This window comes from Stylophora pistillata, chromosome 2 (genome assembly GCF_964205215.1).
Source record: "Stylophora pistillata chromosome 2, jaStyPist1.2, whole genome shotgun sequence".
NCBI lineage: Eukaryota > Metazoa > Cnidaria > Anthozoa > Scleractinia > Pocilloporidae > Stylophora > Stylophora pistillata.
Genome location: NC_142520.1, coordinates 3607691 through 3627459, shown reverse-complemented (window position 1 = coordinate 3627459; position 19769 = coordinate 3607691). Strand labels below are relative to the sequence as shown.

At 41.1% G+C, this 19769-nt stretch overlaps 3 protein-coding genes across 8 annotated transcripts; 2 read left to right on the top strand and 1 right to left on the bottom strand.

Moving 5' to 3' along the window:
- Nucleotides 1–68: 68 nt before the first annotated feature.
- On the top strand, nucleotides 69–2675 carry LOC111345067 (transcription factor Jun). The gene has a single exon (XM_022952322.2). It carries the CDS (start codon nucleotides 719–721, stop codon nucleotides 1739–1741), a length of 1023 nt encoding a protein of 340 aa, XP_022808057.2. The 5' UTR covers nucleotides 69–718; the 3' UTR covers nucleotides 1742–2675.
- LOC111345065 (uncharacterized) lies at nucleotides 1003–9874 on the bottom strand. Of its 6 annotated transcripts, XM_088750000.1 has the most exons (8): nucleotides 9674–9773; nucleotides 8773–8876; nucleotides 6873–7568; nucleotides 6053–6227; nucleotides 5289–5386; nucleotides 4905–4986; nucleotides 4228–4373; nucleotides 3203–3477 (listed from the first exon to the last, which is right to left on the bottom strand). In XM_088750000.1, exons 3-8 carry the CDS (start codon nucleotides 7392–7394, stop codon nucleotides 3208–3210), a joined length of 1293 nt encoding a protein of 430 aa, XP_088606126.1. In that variant the 5' UTR covers nucleotides 7395–7568; nucleotides 8773–8876; nucleotides 9674–9773; the 3' UTR covers nucleotides 3203–3207. The 6 variants fall into 6 exon arrangements, with proteins under 6 accessions (XP_022808056.2, XP_088606126.1, XP_022808055.2 ...); XM_022952321.2 differs by lacking the exons at nucleotides 3203–3477; nucleotides 8773–8876 and adding an exon at nucleotides 1003–1945 and having other exon boundaries at nucleotides 9674–9874; XM_022952320.2 differs by lacking the exon at nucleotides 8773–8876 and having other exon boundaries at nucleotides 9674–9869.
- A 1048-nt stretch (nucleotides 9875–10922) lies between these two features.
- Nucleotides 10923–17659, top strand: LOC111345070 (uncharacterized). Its single transcript, XM_022952326.2, has 7 exons — nucleotides 10923–11162; nucleotides 12729–13424; nucleotides 13617–13791; nucleotides 14182–14279; nucleotides 14539–14620; nucleotides 15533–15678; nucleotides 16150–17659. Exons 1-7 carry the CDS (start codon nucleotides 11058–11060, stop codon nucleotides 16438–16440), a joined length of 1593 nt encoding a protein of 530 aa, XP_022808061.2. The 5' UTR covers nucleotides 10923–11057; the 3' UTR covers nucleotides 16441–17659.
- Nucleotides 17660–19769: the final 2110 nt, after the last annotated feature.

Here is a 19769-nt window from a genome sequence, read left to right as displayed (position 1 = left end):
AGCCGTTAGGAGCAGAATTTCCTCCCCCGAACTCGTGACATTTTCAAAACCTGATCAAAAAATTGGATATTCAAATAAAATTTATTATCCAAAACAACTTCGTATTTTCTATTGACGCAAATTTTCAAATTAATTTTACGGTAAACAGCAGGTCTCCGTTTGTTTTCTTCTCTTAAGTGTATTCCATAATACACTGGAGTGAAACTAGCAATAGAACTTGTTATTTCCCGGGCTAATACCCGCATCGCGTTAAATCCCAGGTTTGGATGAGTTTTCAACGGGTGGCGTGCGGGTGGCCAATGAAGGACAATCTGTATGTTAGTTTGTGGTCATTGACCAAAGATCGTGATCACAAAAAGTGCGTTACAATTCTTCCAAAGTGATATAAAAGCCTATTATTTGGACAGTAAAGAAAAATTATGTTATAGTGGGATCGCAAAATGGCGTAGTTTTTGTGTCGGAAAGAAAATTGAATAAAAAAATCAAGGAAAGATCTCTATTTTGACAATTTCTGGCAACCGTTGAGAACAGTGTATTTTTTGGCGCGAAAATTTCACCAGCCAATAAGCGGCTTGCTAAGTGACGTAATGTTTTGGTCGGAAGAGTGATTTAATTCCAGAAAAATGACAGGATGGGTGACCATAGCGGCTTCAGTAGAACGAGTTACGTTTATTTCCGATTAACTAAGACATAAAGACACGGCCAAAGAATTTCCAGAATGGGCGAGCACGTTGGAGGAAGCTGTGAAAACATGGATGTGCTGTTTTACGAGCAAAGCGCATTACCAGTGAACGGGTTTTCGCGTTATGACAAGAACGCCCTGAGGTTGAATCTCGAAGGGCATCATCCGTCAGTGGTTCAGGAATATCGAGGCAACGGAAAGCTAGGAATTTACGAGAACTCGCCTGAATTATCTTTGTTTAAAATGGTCTCTCCTGAACTGGAAAAGTTTATTGCGAGTAATACTGGGCTGACGCCCAAAGGAAACCCTGGAGGAATTAATTCACCAGAATTTACTTTATTTAATCTGATTTCACCAGAGTTTGAAAAGATTCTCGCCAGTGTCCAGAATCCGAAGTCGCCAACGCAGGCTAAAAATACGCGAGAGGGGAACCATAGCGTTAAGCAACAGCACGAAGCTTATGTCCAAGGATTTGCCGAGGCTCTACAACAAATTCACGATCGGCAGCAGCAACAGGTTGATCATCTCAACAAGCAAAATACGACACCCGTTAGTTCAGGTACCAAAAACACTTGGGCAGAGCCTGAAAACACAGTTAACAACTTTCACACGCAAATAGCCGTTAATGAGACATCGTACGATATCAGAAATCCCCCTTACGCCGGGGTGACAACGTATGAACATCATGAACTTCACCCGACGGCTTTTACGGCCCCGGTTGTGGCAGAAGCAGAAAATTTTGAATACGCTGAGGACACTTTGAAACCGCAACCAGGCAGTGTACTTCCGCTACCGCCAATAGATTTAGAACTTCAAGAAATTGTGAAACGCGAGCGAAAGAAGCAGAAAAATAGGGTGGCTGCGTCAAAATGCAGGAAAAAGAAACTTGAGAGAGAAGCACAGCTTGAAGTTAGGGTACAGCAATTAAAAGATAAAAATATTGAACTTAACGCGGTCGCTAATGCGTTACGCCAGCAAGTAAGTGAACTGAAGCAACGAGTTTTAGAACATGTGGCGTTCGGATGCCAGTTACCCTCCATAGCGTCTGCGACTTTCTAGAATTCACATTTCAGATGAGTTCACATTTCCTTTAATATGATGGTATAGTTTTCTTCCTTTTGGATTTCTTGTAAAAAGTATGGTTCGCTCTTACAGAGCGGTTAAGTATCGCGTTTGAGAATTCCAGGAATTTGTCCAATTCTTGCCATTTTGTGTTTGTTTTCACCCGTTTAACATCCCAGCTACAGGTGGCTGAAGTGTTTTCTGAAGAGAGAAAGTTAACAAACGATTAACGATGATAATAAAGTGCTGTTTTTCCACTTCCACGCCAAGTTATAACCAATATTCAGAACATTTTCCCAACAACGCACGTATGATTAGTATGGGCTGTCGGAGTTTGAACACAAGCTTTCTTCAAACGTAATTCAGGTAATTCGGTTGAAGAAAGGCGAGTTGTGTCCTTGACTTCCTTGTAGCAGGTAGTTGTCATGGTCTAAGGCGAGGGGAGAGTTGAAATCAGAGAAATTTCACGCATTTTGAGAGCAATTCGCCAAAACTTTTTTTTTTTTCCGAAAAAGAAACTAGTGGAAAAGAATCCTTGAAATTTACCACAAATATTTGCCAATGCTTATAAAACGCAAGAAACTGTACATAATTGAATTTGCCATGACCACTAGCTCTGTTAATACGACATTGGTAATCCTTAAAAAAAGAAAATTATAGCATAGTAATTTAATTCTAGAAATTTACTGAGAAATAGACCGCACTTTTCATCGGTTTACCTTCGCAATCACCCACGCGTGATGCTAGGAGAACACAAGAAGAATTTGTACATCACCTTCCGGAGACGAATAATTTACAAACTTCGCTCAGGTTCCCCCAACATTCCAAGTGGGTTATAGTGCAGCTAAACAGATAGAAAGTGCCGTCTATTGCCTCTGAAAAAAAAAAGCTATGGTTTTACCGCTGCAATAAACGATAGATTTTAGACCAATCAAGGGCTTTGTAGTATATCAGTTATTTCCTAAACATCTCTACATGAAATCTGTCTTTTAGACAAATGAAGCCTTTGTTGGTGTATGTAAAAGTTTCGCACGACTAGGTGTTGAACAAAGGTATTGTAAGATCACCAATGATAATGCTCAATTGCCTTGATTGCTGTCAGGTTCGAGCGAACCAGATTTTTAATGATCATCGTTAGAAAACTTCTTTTATTTCCGTCAATTAAGTTTGAAGCTTTACACTTTGTCAGATGTTAACAATTATCAACTTGCAAATTATTTGGGTTTATTTCAGCCTTTAACTTAACTTCTTTTGTCTCCAAACCCGGGATTTACATTGTTCACCTGGCAAGGTAAGTGTTGGAGCAACTGCTGATCCCACAGAAATACGAAATTCATACTTGCTCATAAAACGCGCATATAAACGTTTCCCGCGGTAGTCGCATTGGAAGTAAAAGACTCACAAGAGTTGGTAAAACTCCCGAAACTGTTTAAAGAATGCGATTACGATTTATTTTACCTTTCCTATTCTCTCTTTCTTAAATCCTTTCGTAAAATCTTGCCACTTGCGGACTTGGGAATCTTGTCGATAAATTCCACTCCGCCTCTTAATTTTTTTTGAGGGGCCACCCTTTGTGCGATATACTCGGCGATTTCTTCAGGAGTAATGTCTCCCTTGGGAACAACAAAGGCCTTCGGCAGCTCTCCTGACTTCTCGTCCGGAATACCGATAACGGCTGCGTCGTCGATTTTCGGATGTAAAATCAGCAACGCTTCGAGTTCCGCTGGGGCGACCTTAACATAGAACTAATACTTATGATGCACGATCCTCGCAGTAGATAGCGCTATTTAAGCAATAGCGAAAATCAGACCTGAAAAAAATCAGGCCTGTACGGGATTCGAACCACTGACCTCTGCGATACTAGTGCAGTGCTCTACCAAGTGAGCTAACAAGCCAACTGGGAGCAGCGCTGCACTAGTATCGCAGAGGTCAGTGGTTCGAATCCCGTACAGGCCTGATTTTTTTCAGGTCTGATTTTCGCTATTGCTTAAATAGCGCTATCTACTGCGAGGATCGTGCATCATACGTATCTAATACCGCAGTTCAAAATATATGAACTTCATATATTTCATTGTATAGAATTAATACTATTGATAACTGAAATAAAATACATTAACTTGCGGGTAGTCATTGTAAAATTCTGCCAAGAGAGATTTTAGTTTAACGATCAAGTGACCAATACGATTTTATTTAAACTCTAACTTTTGCGTTTTTTTTAGCTGAAAAAGAGCGACTCTCCGCCATTTCTGCAAACCAAAATTCTACACATCTTCACTCATACCCAGACGTTTCTCATCTTAAACTTTGCGCGCAAGGAATGAAGGGAATTTAAAAGGGGTTTTTCTGTACTCCTTCTTTCCATAGTCCCTCCCGCTTTACGTTCGTGATTAAACCCAAACTCTTCTCCGCTTTAGGAGTTGAACCTTGAGCGAGGTGGCAGGGTAACGAAAAGTTTACAAAGTGGTTTAGGGATAAAACCTTACCTGAAATGCGTTGTACTTGATAAGTTCTTTCAATCTGTCCACGATAAAGAAATGCCCATCTTCGTCATAATGTCCAATATCACCCGTGTGCGCCCATCCGTCTTCATCTACCATTCGAGCGGTAGCTTCAGGATTATTCAGGTAACCTGCGAGAAGTTTTCATTCTAGATATTAAACGAATGGTTGATAAAAATTTACGTCGGCATTAGCCCTCACGTCAGGCCGGGGGACGGCGCCCGCTTGGGCACAAACAGCGAAGACGCGCTACAAAGAACGATTTTTCCCTGAAGGAAGTTTTACCAGTTTGCCGAGAGAGAGACTTTCGTTGGGGTTTCGGGCGTAGTCGTTTATGATCGCTAAAATCTCGTCAAGTCTCGTTATTGAATCGGTAAACTTAGTCATTTGTCAAGATCAATTTTTACTTCGATTAGGACACAGCCAGCGACAAACTTCATGAAACTGATCGGTATATTTGTAGTAAGAGTATACAGAGCTTGATAACGCACGTTTAATTAAGTGAATTCACTTTCGAGATCAAAATACAACAGTTTGCCGCTAGTTTTCGGTGATTGTGCACGAATGAAACTTTGTCGTGCAAAAGATATTTGTCCCTCCCCTCCCCCCCTTCCACCCCTGTCAAAGCACGGATACGTAAAGAAAGCTGGCGCAGATACTACCTTTCATAATTGTTGGTCCTCTGATACACATTTCGCCGTCCTGACCTGGACCAAGAACAGCGCCGGTGGTTGTATCAACAATCTGTAAGTAGAGAACTTTTCCAACGACTGTAAACAGTTATTAAGAGGTGCTGTTTCAAACCCTGTGAGCAAAGTCCTATTCACGCTGTTGCTTGAGCGGCAAAGCCCACAAGAGGTCTGGGTAGGGTTTTAGTAACTAGTGCCAGATTCCTCGCAGACTTTTCACGAGCTTTGACGCTCTTACTGCATTGCTAATGACAGCAGGCCACTCTTTGAGTGATGAACAGCCTATTGCCTGAAAGGAGGTTAATTATCTCTCTCCCATTTACCGAGAGATGTCAAATGAGTTATTTGTTGTATTACCTTACATTCCAAATTAGGCAGAAGGACACCAACGCTTCCCGGCTTTATTTCTCCCACGGGCTGCATATGCGTGGCAAGCACTTCTGTCATGCCAAACCCTGGGAGTGGAGATCAAAGTCACGCAGTTACAAGCTGTCTGGCGAGTCACAAGTTTCAAGGTGTTTCAGAGTGTCTACCCTTAAACTCACAGATTGGAATCGGGTAAGTAAGCTGAAATAGATTTTCAAAAGCGACAGTTCAAAAATCCATAATCTTGTCTTGCTTTTATCTAATTTCAACCAGCTCAAACTAGCCTGAACTTTCACAATTTAGATATTTGTATTTTGTATTTTGCACACCCTTTTGCAGCTATCTGTCTTCTCTTGAGCCGAACGTGAAAATCAAACATTCAAGTTTAATTTTCACACAGAAATACGCAAATCGAAATTTGGAAAAACCTCTAACTTTTCTTTTACTTTACCACATAGTGAACCAGTTTTTTTTCGGTTGTAGGAGACTGGTCTGATACATAGAGCGCTTTACCTGGGTCGGGCCCTGACGGGCTCAATGTGTTGTGTTCTTAGGAACGACAATTGATCCCCTCTCCACCCAGTGTGAAAATGGGTACTGGCAAACCGTTCGGTGAACATTCAGGGAAATCCGACAAAATGCGGGGGGAGAGGGGCTGGGGAAGGAATCTCTCACGGAAGTAAATGAGCCTGTAAGCAATCGACCAAGAGAGGAAACGTTCAGTTCTCGTATTCTGGCAGGCGGGATTATAATACCTTGTCGGACGTGTTTTAATTTCGGCATTCGTTTGATGAGAGCTTCTTCAAGTCCTTTACCCATTGGTGCTACTCCGCATATCACATCTTCAACGCTTGTTAAGTCAAATTCGTCAACCAGGGGATGTTTGGCCAGGAAAAGTACTATGGAAGGAGCCACTGGAGCAATTGTGACCTACACAGTGTTGAAGAACAAAGAAGTTCTTATCGCCTTAGCTAGCTGACGACAATCGGAAATATACCTTTATCTGGCACATGAGTTCTTTGCCGCAGATCGAGATTACATGTTTCGACTATTATCAGCTATAAGAAAGTCGTTGGGAGGTAGAATAGATAGTTCCGGGGTTTTGTACTCCTCAGAATCCTTGTTATGCCTGTATTGTCTGAATAGTCAAATTCAGACCCAAACATGCCTTTTCCCATAACTGTTTCAAGTCAAGGTTTCTGAAAGTTGCCATGGCATTGTCCAAATTAAGGTAACATTATTGTAATGGTTATCTCTCTTTCTCTTTCTCACTCTCTCTCTCTCGTGGTCCCCTCGAAAACTATTTCCGTTTTAAGACGGTATTGGTCACAATTTAAACCTTTTTCGGAGACGAATGGCTCTAAGGTCATATCCAATGGCTCTAAGGTCATATCCAATGATATATTCCTTCGAAAGTTCTGGAGGGATTCCCCCTGACGTAAACTTGGCTCACAACGTGCAACAGGCTCCTTATCTGCATCATATAAACTGTACTTGTACTATCAGAAGGTGAATGTCGCGTATAACGCTCTTGCATCTAAAGAATACAGGGAAAAAAATAACTGCCCAACCTACCCTCTGATCTTGCATCGCCTTTAAGAATGGTTCGTGCTCAAATCTTTGCAGAACGACAAGTTTGCCGCCTTGATGTAAGGCTATGCCCATCATCCAAAGCTGGCTAAACATGTGAGAAAACGGAAGAATCGTCATGACAACAGAGTTCTTGTCGACTACGAAGACTTTGGCTGCTTCAAGGATGTACGCGTCTGCGATCATACCGTGATGGGTAATCATAACTCCCTTTGGTAGTCCTGTGGTACCGCTTGAATACGGCATGGTGACTACATCAACTTTGTCCACCATGCACTCATTCGGAAAACTGGAGCCATCGTCTTCAAGCAGATGAGAAAACGCTTCGCAGCCGTCAGAATCTTCTCCACCAATGACAAAGATCTTTTTTATTTTACCTTGCGCTTCGCTCGCCTCTTTGGCCTTGTTGAGAAATGAAGGACTGGTGACGAGATAAATAGCCTGGGTGTCCTGCAGTTGTCTCTCAAGTTCTTCAGCAGTGTAAAGTGGGTTGACTGTGGTTACCATGCCGCCGGTGTAAGCAACTCCATGGTAAATGATGGGGTATTCTGGAACGTTTGGAAGGTATATCGCTAGAACATCTCCTTTTTGGAAGCCTCTCTTGATCAGAGATGAAGCGAGTTTTCTAGTGAGAGTTTTTAGTTCAGTAAACGTATAGGAATGACCAGAGGCGCCATCGATCTAAAAAAACAACAACAACAAACAAGCAAAGGAAAGAGAAAAAATAAAGGTGAATCGTGTTACCAAGTTTAAAATGCTCAAATAAAATAATTTCTTGATTCATCAAGCAAGAGACGGAAAATAAACCCGTCTCAGCACCTGATTCATATTAATTAAACAATCACTTCAGAACTAATTATCGAATGATTCGTATGATGCACGATCCTCGCAGTAGAGAGCGCTACTTATGCAATAGCGAAAATCAGACCTGAAAAAAATCAGGCCTGTACGGGATTCGAACCACTGACCTCTGCGATACTAGTGCAGCGCTCTACCAATTGAGCTAACAAGCCAACTGGGAGCAGGCCGTTAAGTTGATTCGTAATAAACCCGTGATGATAAATCAGATACGATGAATATATGAAGTTCATATATTTTTAACTGCGGTTATAGATACGTATGATGCACGATCCTCGCAGAAGAGAGCGCTAAGATCGTGCATCATACGTATCTATAACCGCAGTTCAAAATATATGAAGTTCAAAATATATTCATATATTCACCGTATCTGATTTATCATCACGGGTTTATTACGAATCAACTTAACGGCCTACTCCCAGTTGGCTTGTTAGCTCAATTGGTAGAGTGCTGCACTAGTATCGCAGAGGTCAGTGGTTCGAATCCCGTACAGGCCTGTTTTTTTTTTTTTTTTTCAGGTCTGATTTTCGCTATTGCATAAGTAGCGCTCTCTACTGCGAGGATCGTGCATCATACGTATCTATAACCGCAGGTCAAAATATATGAACCTCATATATTCATTGTATCGAATGATTGCTCTTTCATCCGCCATTTTGAATTATTATGCAGATTACCGCTGTAACTTCGTTCCCGACTCCCATTTCTCGTTTTCCTTCTTCTTTTCCCGTTCATCGTTCACTGTTCTTTGTTCCTCATTCTCTATCATGACCGTTTGCCTTTCGCCGTTCCTTATTCTCCATTCCCCGTTCTCCGTCCGCCATTTCTCGTTCGCTGTTCCTTATCTTCTATTCTTCGTTCACCGTTCTCCCTTCGCTAGTCGCCGTTCCCCGTTCCCCGTTCCCCGTTCCCGTTCTTTAATCTACTCTTTTTACGGCAACCGTTAGGAGTATTGAGAAAGATAAACAATTACTCATGCAAAGAAATCATACATTCGATGATACTGCAATAACACGCAGCTCCTAAATACCTATTTTCACTTGATCTAACATTTCCTTTCTCGATGTAGCCATTTTAAATTGTTTCGCGGATTACCGCTTTTTCTCAACGCTTCAAGGACGTTTTATGGTTTTCCTGAAAGTATGAAAGTCTTGGGTATGAAATCAAGCAGTGTTCATTTAGAATCAAGTGGTGGAGATTTTGTAAAAATCCTAGAGATTATTTCAAAGGCAACTGTTAGGAAATAAGAGGTCTGTCTTGTGAACGACAAACAATTGTCATACAAAGACATCATCATTCAGCAGATAACTTTGGTTGTAATAACATGCAGTTCATAAATATTCATTCTTCCCTTAATCTAAAATTTAGCATCATTTATTATGCATATTCCAACTTACCGCACTGCATCATAATTTTTCACTAGAGAACCAAATCTATGCAACAAGCAGTTTGCAACAAGAATGCCTCTTGTTAAGTCGCTGTTGTGCCGTGCCTGCCGGAGTTTATCATCTTATTTTGCTACATTATTTTACATCTCCTAATTAAAACACTGCGATATTTCGGTATGCGAGACAAAGAACAATGTTTTACCGTTTCTTTGGTTTTTTTCTTTTTTTTTTTCTTTTAACTGTCGGCCGATGATTTACACTCAATTTTTCCCTCAGAGCCGATGATTTACTCTCCTTGCCTCAATAATTCCTCGAAGCCTGAGTTTAATTAGTGCTCATGTTTAAACCATCAAATGAGCCATATGTATTTGTTTCAAGGGCACTGAATGCATCCGACATAGGTCGTATTCAGTAACTATCTAGTGTCGATACCACATAATTAGCCTGCTACAGCTTCCAACAGCTTTTACGATGTTAAAATTAACTCGCGATAAACCGTCAATTCTTTTAAAGACTTCCTTTCAATAATTCTACAGCACTCACAATGGCGGTTCTGTCGCCGAACTCGTCAAACTTCTGATAAACAAACCCCGGCCATGACAGATTTTCGGGAATCTCAACGTGAGCAAATCTGCTTTTCACCGCCATTCTGCATGTGCGTGACGACTGGCGTCAACCGCCCGTCACGATTGATTTTCATACACAGTGGTTTTTTGTTTCTTTATTGTTCAAGTCACGACCTGAGCCCTAGAGATTAGCCCTCTAAATATTCAAACTTTCGGCAGAATCCTGCCGTCTGATTATAATCGGCACTTGGAGAACCGTACAGCGCAGCATGCCATTAGCAATATTTCCGAGGGGCTTTCTTCCCGCTCGGTTCTGCAAATCCCGATCTTATTTCAGACCAATACCTATCATTTTTTTTTTTTTCTTTCTTTCTTTAGCATTCATTCGGAGCTGAAAGACAAATATGTTTACGCCCTCTCGTATTTCTTTTGTGATAATATACATGAAAAAGTCACGCACGTCTCATTGGCTGAAAACGACTGCATTTTTCATCATCATACATTCGGAGCTGACAGACAAATATGTTTAAGCCCTCTCGTATTTCTTTTGTAATAATATACATGAAAAAGTCACGCACGTCTCATTGGCTGAAAACGACTGCACTTTTCGTCATCATAAGTGTATAGTTGTTATACAGGGGCAAATTACAAAGAGCGCGCGCTGACAAAACTTCGTCTGTCTGGACTTCCTGTGATGATTTTTTCATAGCATGATTTCTCGTGCAAATTTGATGTGATTATGCACTTGCAAGTTTTTCAAAAGACTACAAATTGCACTCGCCCTGCGGGCTCGCGAATTATTCTCTTCTGGAAAATTTGCATATGAGCACCAAATTGCGCTCGAAATCATGTCATTAACCATTCAAAACCATATCTGATCTTAGAAATCCACGCTCGTTGGCAGGAAATAACTTGGATGGGTCCAAATCTATTCTCTTCAGTGCGGCAAATGTTTATCAATGGTATTGCCACAGAGCAGACCGCGGTCTGTTATCTGTTGTGTTTTGATTTAGTTTTTTAATTTTTTTTCTCCGGGGCGGGGAGAGTAAGTTACCGTCGGGTTGTTAGGGTTTTATGAGAGCAGACATTTTGGAGACAATTTGAATATTTGGGGCTTATTTCGAGAGCTAATGCCATGGATAAATAAAAGGGAAGAAAATTGAAACAGCCCGCTTGAAAAAACATAGCGACAGGCAATTGATTTCAAATACATTAACCCCCATGCCACACTGAATAAATTTCCAAATTTAAATCGGGACTCTGTCGGATGTCAAGCATAACTTCAAACGATCAATACCAATCACTTATTGAGAAATTTTAGTTCCTTCAGACAAGGTTAGCAAGCTTCTTTCTCCAGCAGTATGGCGATGAAAAGCCGATTCTCTGATGTTCAGATTCCCGAGAATCTTTCATGGCCCGAGTTTGTTTATGAAAGGTTTGACGAGTTCGGCGACAGGACCGCAATTGTAAGTACCGTAGAGATATTGAAAGGAAAAAGTGCGCGATGAATTGAATTGTGCTTAAAATAGGAACAGAATGTCGAACACCAAACAAACTGTCAGCTACTATAGGGTTGCCTGTTCTTTACAGAAACGACGGTTCATCGCGAGTTAATTCGTGCCAAGAATCCTGTGGCAAGCAAACTGGCAGACGAATTGAAGGGTTCAGACAAAAGATAATTACAGACAGCGATATATTTCCCTACAGAACTTTTCTGAGTATATCATCCTCGAAACAAATCAATGTTGCTCACTTGATGGCCGGAAACATGAGCACGAATAAAACTAGATTGAATTTGTGCGACCTATTCGAGGGCAAAATTCAGGCAGGGACAAAATGTGGAAATCATCGGCCGACAATCGACAAGCAAAGGCGCGACATGAACTTGTCAAGATGCATATTTATTGCAAGCAATGTTTTTTTAGAGTATGTTGCATAGATGTAACAAGATTAGTGCTTAGTTTGTTGTAATGTGCATGTCAAATTCGGCTACATCAAGAAAGGAAATGTTAGATTAATATTCAGGAGTTGCGTGTTATGGCAGTATCAACTTTCTCAATATTCCTGACGGTTTAATAGCGCTATCTACTGCGAGGATCGTGCATCATACGTATCAAATACCGCAGTTCAATATATGATTTTCATATATTTATTCTATCTCATTTATCACTTTCACGGGTTCATTACGAATCAACTTAACGGCCTGCTCTCAGTTGGCTTGTTAGCTCAATTGGTTAGAGCGCTGCACTAGTATCGCAGAGGTCAGTGGTTCGAGTCCCGTACAGGCCTGATTTTTTTCAGGTCTGAATTTCGCTATTGCTTAAATAGCGCTATCTACTGCGAGGATCGTGCATCATACGTATCAAATACCGCAGTTCAATATATGATTTTCATATATTTATTCTATCTCATTCCTGACGGTTGCCGTAAAAGATCTAAAAGGAAAAACTCAGGAACGGGGAACGGGGAACTGGGAACGGGGAACGGGGAACGGGAGGCAGGAGAACAGTGAACGGAGAATGGAAGACGATAAACCGGGAACGAGGAATGGCGAACAGAGAACGGGGAATTGGAGAATAAGGAACGGTGAACGGCGAATGAAGAATAAGCAACGGGGAACGAGGAACGGGAAATGAGGAAGGAGGAACGGGTACCGGGATTCAGGGACCGAGGTCCGCCTAACTATTCAAAATGGCGCTGAAACACAGAAAAAGAGCCTGAGAGACAGTTATGAGTGTTTGCTGTTCGAACCCGGTCCTAAGAGCAATCAACTAGGACGATAAATGAAGTTGAATTACAGCAACATCATCAAAGACGCAAAAACTCGTTAATCATTCGAAAATTAGTTCTGAAGTGATTGTCTAATTACTCATCAGATATAAATCAAATGCTGAGACTGGCATATTTTCCCTTTTCTTGCTTGATAAATCAAGCAATTATTCTATTTGAGCATTATAAACTTGCTAACATGAGTCACCTTTATTTTTTCTTTCCTTTCTTTCTTTTTTGTTTTGTTTTTTTTTTTTTTTAAGATCGATGGCGCCTCTGGTCATTCCTACACGTTCACTCAACTTAAAACTCTCACTGAAAAATTCGCTTCGTCTCTGATCAAGAGAGGCTTCCAAAAAGGAGATGTTCTGGCAATATACCTTCCAAACGTTCCAGAATACCCCATCATTTTCTATGGTGTTGCTTACACTGGCGGGAAAGTAACCACAGTCAACCCACTCTACACTGCTGAAGAACTTGAGAGACAACTGCAGGACACCCAAGCTATTTATCTTGTCACCAGTCCTCCATTCCTCGACAAGGCCCAAAAGGCGTGCAAGGTACTAGGTAAAATCAGAAAGATCTTTGTCGTTGGTGGTGAAGGTTCTGACGACTGTGAAGCGCTTTCTTCTTTGCTTGATGACGATGGTTCCAGTTTTCCAACTGAGTGCATGGTGGACAAAGATGATGTTGTCACCATGCCGTATTCAAGTGGTACCACAGGACTACCAAAGGGAGTTATGATTACCCATCATAGTATGATCGCAAACACGTGCATCATTGAAGCAGCCAAAGTCTTCGTAATCGACCAGAGCTCTGTTGTCATGACGATTCTTCCGTTTTATCACATCTATGGCCAGCTTGTAATGATGGGTATGGCCTTACATCAAGGCGGCAAACTTGTCGTCCTGCAAAGATTTGAGCCCGAACCATTCTTAAAGACGATGCAAGATCAAAAGGCAAGTTTCTCCTTAGTTTTGAGCTGACTTGTCTCCGCATTACTCTTGGGATTCAAGAGCGATTGAGGCAAAATTTGCCATGTGGCACCATTGATTAGTGTTTGTAGTTTATGTGATCTATTCAGGAAGTGTGTTTCTTACTGTCGGCTGACTATGGTTGTGATCATTTGTTTGCTCCTGATCACTTTTCAGGTGACGAATGCACCAATAGTTCCTCCCATAATACTTTTCCTGGCCAAACATCCCATGGTTGACAAGTTTGACTTGACAAGCGTTGAAGAGGTGACATCTGGAGCAGCGCCAATGGGTAAAGGACTTGAAGAAGCTCTCATCGAACGGATGCCTAAACTAAAATGCGTCCGACAAGGTAACCAAAGCCCACCTATCATAAGGCGAGAACTGAATGCTGTCTCTAAGCTCGTTACAAAATCTCCCTCTACCCTCGGGAGAAGGGGAGGGAGTTTCATACCCTTAGTGACTAGAGGTGTTGCTCCGCCCTCGAGTTTGGATACTAGTGCGTCCTTGTTCCCACTCCCCCTCTTCCATTCTGTAAGGTAAAGTAAAAACATACTTGAACTTTCTTCCTTATTTAGACTCTAGAAGCTTTTCATCGGTTTCTGAAAATTAAAATTGAATATTTCTAACGATTTATGATAAAGGTGAATCCAAATTGGCTCAAAAATAGATCTTATTCGTTGAAACTCATGACCTGAGAGAAGAGAGCTTGTAACCGCGTGACTTTGATTTTCACTCTCAGGGTTTGGAATGACAGAGGTGCTTATCACGCACGTGCAGCCCGGAGGAGAAAGGAAGTCGGGAAGTGTTGGTGTCCTTCTCCCTAACTTGGAATGTAAGGTAAAACGCAAAGAAAATTCATACTCCATTCCATAAGATTAGAGAAAGGCGCTCGTAACTCGAAACGAAATGAGTAGCCTGCTCCACCAGTATCGCAGTAAGAAAGGGATCCGCGAGGAATCTGGCACGCGGACCCTAGCCAGACCTCTAGTAGGCTTCACCTCCCGCACAGCAGTGTGAATATGACCTTGCTTGCAGGGTTTGTAACGAGTACCTATTAACACCGTCAACACTCAGTAGAAACGTTTTCTTTTTACAGATTGTAGATGTCACAACCGGCGCTGTTCTTGGTCCAAGTCAGGACGGCGAGATTTGTTTAAGAGGACCGACAATAATGAAAGGTTGTTTTTTATTATGAGCGAACCATAATAAGTTGAAGGCCAGGTTGCCCGTAGTAACCGGTGCTGCTCCCAGTTTATGTAGCGTGTAGCCGCAAGGAGTATGTCTTCTCTTCTAACAGAGATTAGAAACAACTGCGCGGCATGTCACGAACTCTTGTGACATGCGCTGAAGCACATTATACTAGATTTAAAATGGCGGACCATTTGGAGAACTGAAGAGCTCTGCGGGTATTTCCCTAGGATAGGACGTTAGTAGAAAGGCTATGCTTCAAAGTCTCAGCACAGGTTGTACTTTCTTCCGCGCCGTACTTAAACATTGAACAATTGCCGAAATTTTGCTGCAAATTTGTGTATTTCGATGGCGACAATGCGTTTTGCGTCGGCTGGGTTACAACTGTGTTCATAAGTCGGGTGGGCAGTCCTCTGCAACATTTTTCTGCTTACGCTTGCCAAATAGCAATTAAATCGATGGGTTAATTAAATCGATGATTTTTAAAATCGCTGCCATTTCAAAAAGTGTATGCTGTTGTATTGGATACATACACAAACTTTATTCAGCTCTCTCTACTCGGTAGGAATGCTAGACAGTTTAAAGGAGTGTTTTCCGCCGCTGTGTCCTGATCGGGGTACAGCATGGCCTTGGCTGATGACTAAGTTTACCGATTTAATAACGAAACCTGACGAGCGTTAAGCAATCTTAAGCGGCAACGCCTGAAAACCTAACGAAAATTCGTAATTCGTTATTTCAACAAAAGTGGACACATTTCTTTCAGGGGGCAAATCATTTTTGCAACGTGTCTTCTCTTTTTTGTTTCCCAAGCGGTAGCCACGCCCTATACAAAAATAATGCTACTACACAAGTAGTTTTCTATGAACCCCTAATTTAAGGTCCAAAATAACCATTTTCCTCAGGGTATCTGAATAATCCTGAAGCTACCGCCCGAATGGTAGATAAAGACGGATGGGCGCACACGGGTGATATTGGACATTATGACGAAGATGGTCATTTCTTTATCGTGGACAGGTTGAAAGAACTCATCAAGTACAACGCATTACAGGCAAGGTTTTACTTCTTGCTCCACCTTGCAAAATTTTCGCTATCTTGCGAGTTGGGACAACGCTCAAGGTCTCAACTCCAAAAGTGGAGAGGCCATAGGTCTGTAGTAACGAACGTAAAGCACGAGGGACCTATGGGAGGAAGGTGGAAAGAGACATCTTTTACTGTCCCTTCACCCTTTGCACGCCACTTTTTTTAGGAGAGGAATGCCTGGGTATGAGTTAGGTTGTAAATAATTTTATTTGCACGGAGCTGTATCTTTCTTCCTTCCATAATCCCTCGCGGTTTACGTTCGTTACCAGGCTCTTTCCGCCAGCCGAAAAAAAAGGAAGAAAAAAACTGGAGTTTAAATATTTTTCTCTCAGTAGAATGCACCATGAATGTTGAAGTAGCTGTGTAACTATATTTTCTATGTTCACTTGCATGTAAATGTTTTTTATTTCAGTCAATGACACTAAATGTTTTTCTTTAGGTCGCCCCGGCAGAACTCGAAGCCTTGTTGATTTCACATCAGAAAATCGACGACGCAGCCGTAATCGGTGTCCCGGATGAGAAGGCAGGAGAGCTGCCGAAGGCCTTTGTTGTTCCTAAAGGGGACATTACTCCTGAAGAAATCGCCGATTTTATCGCACAAAGGGTGGCTCCCCATAAGAAACTAAGGGGCGGAGTGGAATTTATCGAAAAGATTCCCAAGTCTGCAAGTGGCAAAATTTTACGAAAGGATTTAAGAAAAAGAGAATCGGAACGAACAGATAAATCGTGACATGCGGCCTTTCTTAAACAGTAACCTGTACATTTGCATATGCGGTAGCTTTTCGCACTTTTTTTAGTTTTGTACTTCCATTGCGATGATTGTGGTTAAAGTTTGTCATGGTTTTATGAGAAATTATATTCTCCCAAAGATTTTTTCTATAGGATTTTTATAATGATAATCACACCCTTAACAGAACTAGACGCTGTGAAGCGTTAGCTCGAGTTTCCTTGGGGATCTCTTGTGTAATAAATAGGCGATTTTACATGCGAGGTTGTAATAATTAGTGTGCGTAACTGGAGGTTTGTTCGAGAGCGCCTGAGCTGAGTTGAGAAGCCGCAAGGAGAATAAAGAACAAAAACCTTGGGACTGTTGTCATCAGTTAAGACTTTGAGTCCCGTTTTTTTTTTTCTTTTTTTTTTTCTTTTTTTCTTTTTTCAGTTCAGTATTCACCTGCACGTTTGCGAGGTCTATAAAGGTGTAGTTCTTTTCCCTCCACAAGGATGGAGAGAAAAGAAGGAAAAAACTAACAAGACTAACTAACGTCGACTGACGTCATTTTGAATTGTGTTGATAACTCCATGTAATCAGGAAAAAAAATTCGGCCTTTGATATTTTTAAACACCAAATGCCTATTGTCTTCTGCCTAAAAGCAGACTGAAGACAATAGCTCGCTATTGGGGACAGAGAGTTTAAGGACAGTAGACCACAAAATACCTCCGTGCAAGTTTATTTCAGTAAATTGGAAAGTTTTTTTCTCTCTCTTTTAAGGTAAAGTAATACGATATATTTGTTCTTTCTAACGTTCAATGGTATTTCTGACGATTGAGTCTGCGAATAAGGCAGAAATAAACATTTTTTTGGCACGAGATACGACAAGGCCTAAGCCTTAAACCCGAGAATCAGGGGTAATGATGAAGTGTTATATAACGGGGAGTATAGCACGTGATGTCCATCCAGGCTTCACAACCAACCTTGCACCTTTGGCTGATGCCAAATTCATTTTAGCTTGAAAACTTATTTTAACTGGGAAGCCTCGTAGGATGGACTGCTAACTGCTCTGAGTTTGGGCCATTATTGATATTCCTAGGCAGATTTCCTGTCATGTTTTCCCTAAAGGTGTTTTCTTTCTGGCAGGTTTATTCTGCCCTCCGTTTAACAGTAGGTGTGTTTTTGTAAGTAGTTGCCCATCTCTTTCAATCCCGACTTAGTAAAGTTAGCATATTAGTGATGTATGCCTGTTTTTGAATGTGTCAGGAACTGACTGTATACCAGCATTGTATATAATAATAATAATAATAATAATAATGATAATAATAACTTGTATTTATATAGCGCTCATATCTTGAACCCATGGCGCTTCACAACACTGTACGGAGGACTTTACCAGACTGCTAAGCAGTTTACAAGCAAATGAAGGCGAATATAACAGATGCCCCCTCCCCCCAATTTCCAGTAACCAGGCCAGACCACATCACAGTAATCTCGTGAAGTGGGTTCTTTAACGTCCCCTGCCTAACCAAATTAACTAATAAATAGATGCAGGAGACGGGACCTTCATTTATTCGTCCCTATCCGAGAAGACTAGAATATCTAACCATTTCTTGATCGAATATCTAACCATTTCTTGAGGTGCTTACCAATACTTGGCTGTGTAGCCGCGCGATGCGGTTCCAGTCGAGGCCCACAAATTGACCCTTAATCACCATAGAGTCTCCAGTAGCTCAGTGGTTAGAGCATCCGACTAGATCACGGAGGGTCGTGGGTTCAAGTCCCATCTGGGGCTCGGATTTTTTCTATTACAGTAAAAATTGTTTCATGTTTTAGAAAGGTAGCATATTCTTCTCAATTATTTTAAGACCCTGAGTGTTGGTCCGGCCTGGGCTCGAACCCTCGACCTCCCGCACAACAGTCCGGCACTTAACCAATTGAGCTAACCGGGAGGCGGTTATGGCATATCAGTTGTAAATGTATGCATTTATGTATGCCTCGGGTTGGTTTTCGGCAGGTTTACCTAAATAAAATTATCTGGTTCACACTACCGTGTTATTTTTTGTGCAGTGGATCGAGACAAAATGGCTCTTTTTCCTTCATAAAAATAAAAATTTCAGTTACATACTATCCCTCCTCAACTCACCCAGCCGAAAAAAGGACTCTTACATGCATATCATGCCTTTATTTTTATTATTTGTTACGTCAGTATCTTTGGCGCTGTTTCTTTGCTATTCTTACTAAAAACCTTTTACTTCGAGGTTTCGCGCAATAAATGTTTCGTTTCTTATCCAATCTGACGTGTCTGTCAATGTCCAGTCCACTATTCCTTTCTCTTAACGTTACTGGTAGTTGCGAATATATTTCGCACTGTTTTTTCTTTTCTTTGTTTGGTTGTTTTGTTCCACTGTATCTTGCTTAAAGCTCGTTCTCTTCTTTGACTCAATATTGCGTTGGAATCTTTCACATTGTTTTTTGTCTCAGTCCCTGTTTGATTTCCAAGTTAATATCTACCTCACTTTTTGTACCGATTTTTATTTAATTCATACATCAGAGTTTTAGCGCCCTGGAGTTTGTTTTTCTGAATTCTTGCGGATTGTCATGTTAATATCCCACAAACTGTTTGCATTCTTCTGTTTGACATCTGCGTCAGTATGTCGTGCAATGTTTTCTCCTGATTTTACCTCAACAATTTGCTCGCCGTTTCTCTTCTTCTCGGTTTGTTGATACTTTTCTTTGGAATATTCCGCTCTGTTTGTTCCCTTCTTCGTTTCTCTCTTAGATTATTATTTAGCGCTGCTCTCTTCATCGTTTGATTTTTGCGGCAATTTCTCAACCTTGTTCTCTTTTCAGTCTGATTTTTACATTAGTATTTTCGCTTTTCTATTTGATTGTTTCTTTAGGATCTAGACACTTTTTGTTCCTTCTTCCACGAGTTTGCTATGTTTATCACTTCCTCCTGCGCCTTAGAACAGTTTTTATCACTCTTTAATGATCACGTTTGCTAATACGGGTAAATTTAAAACTGATTCATGGCGGTGTAAATCAAATATTAATTTTGAAGTTTTGACGAAACTTTGCCAACGCTCTCACATTTTTCAACATTTAACCAGTTTCTTGTGTTCAATTTTTCCATTCCAATCTATTTTAGTTCCCTATTGATATACTTGATAGATCGACTTGGCCATTCTTAAAAAATCACGCCACTAACTACTGCCGCTTGACTTAAAAAAAATTCAAAATTTCTACGCAGAATAATACCAGATTCCATTTAAAAACAATGTATAGGACGAAGAATCTGTGTTTCGGATCAGTAGTCACTCTGTTCCTCCTCTGCAACTTTAGTTTCC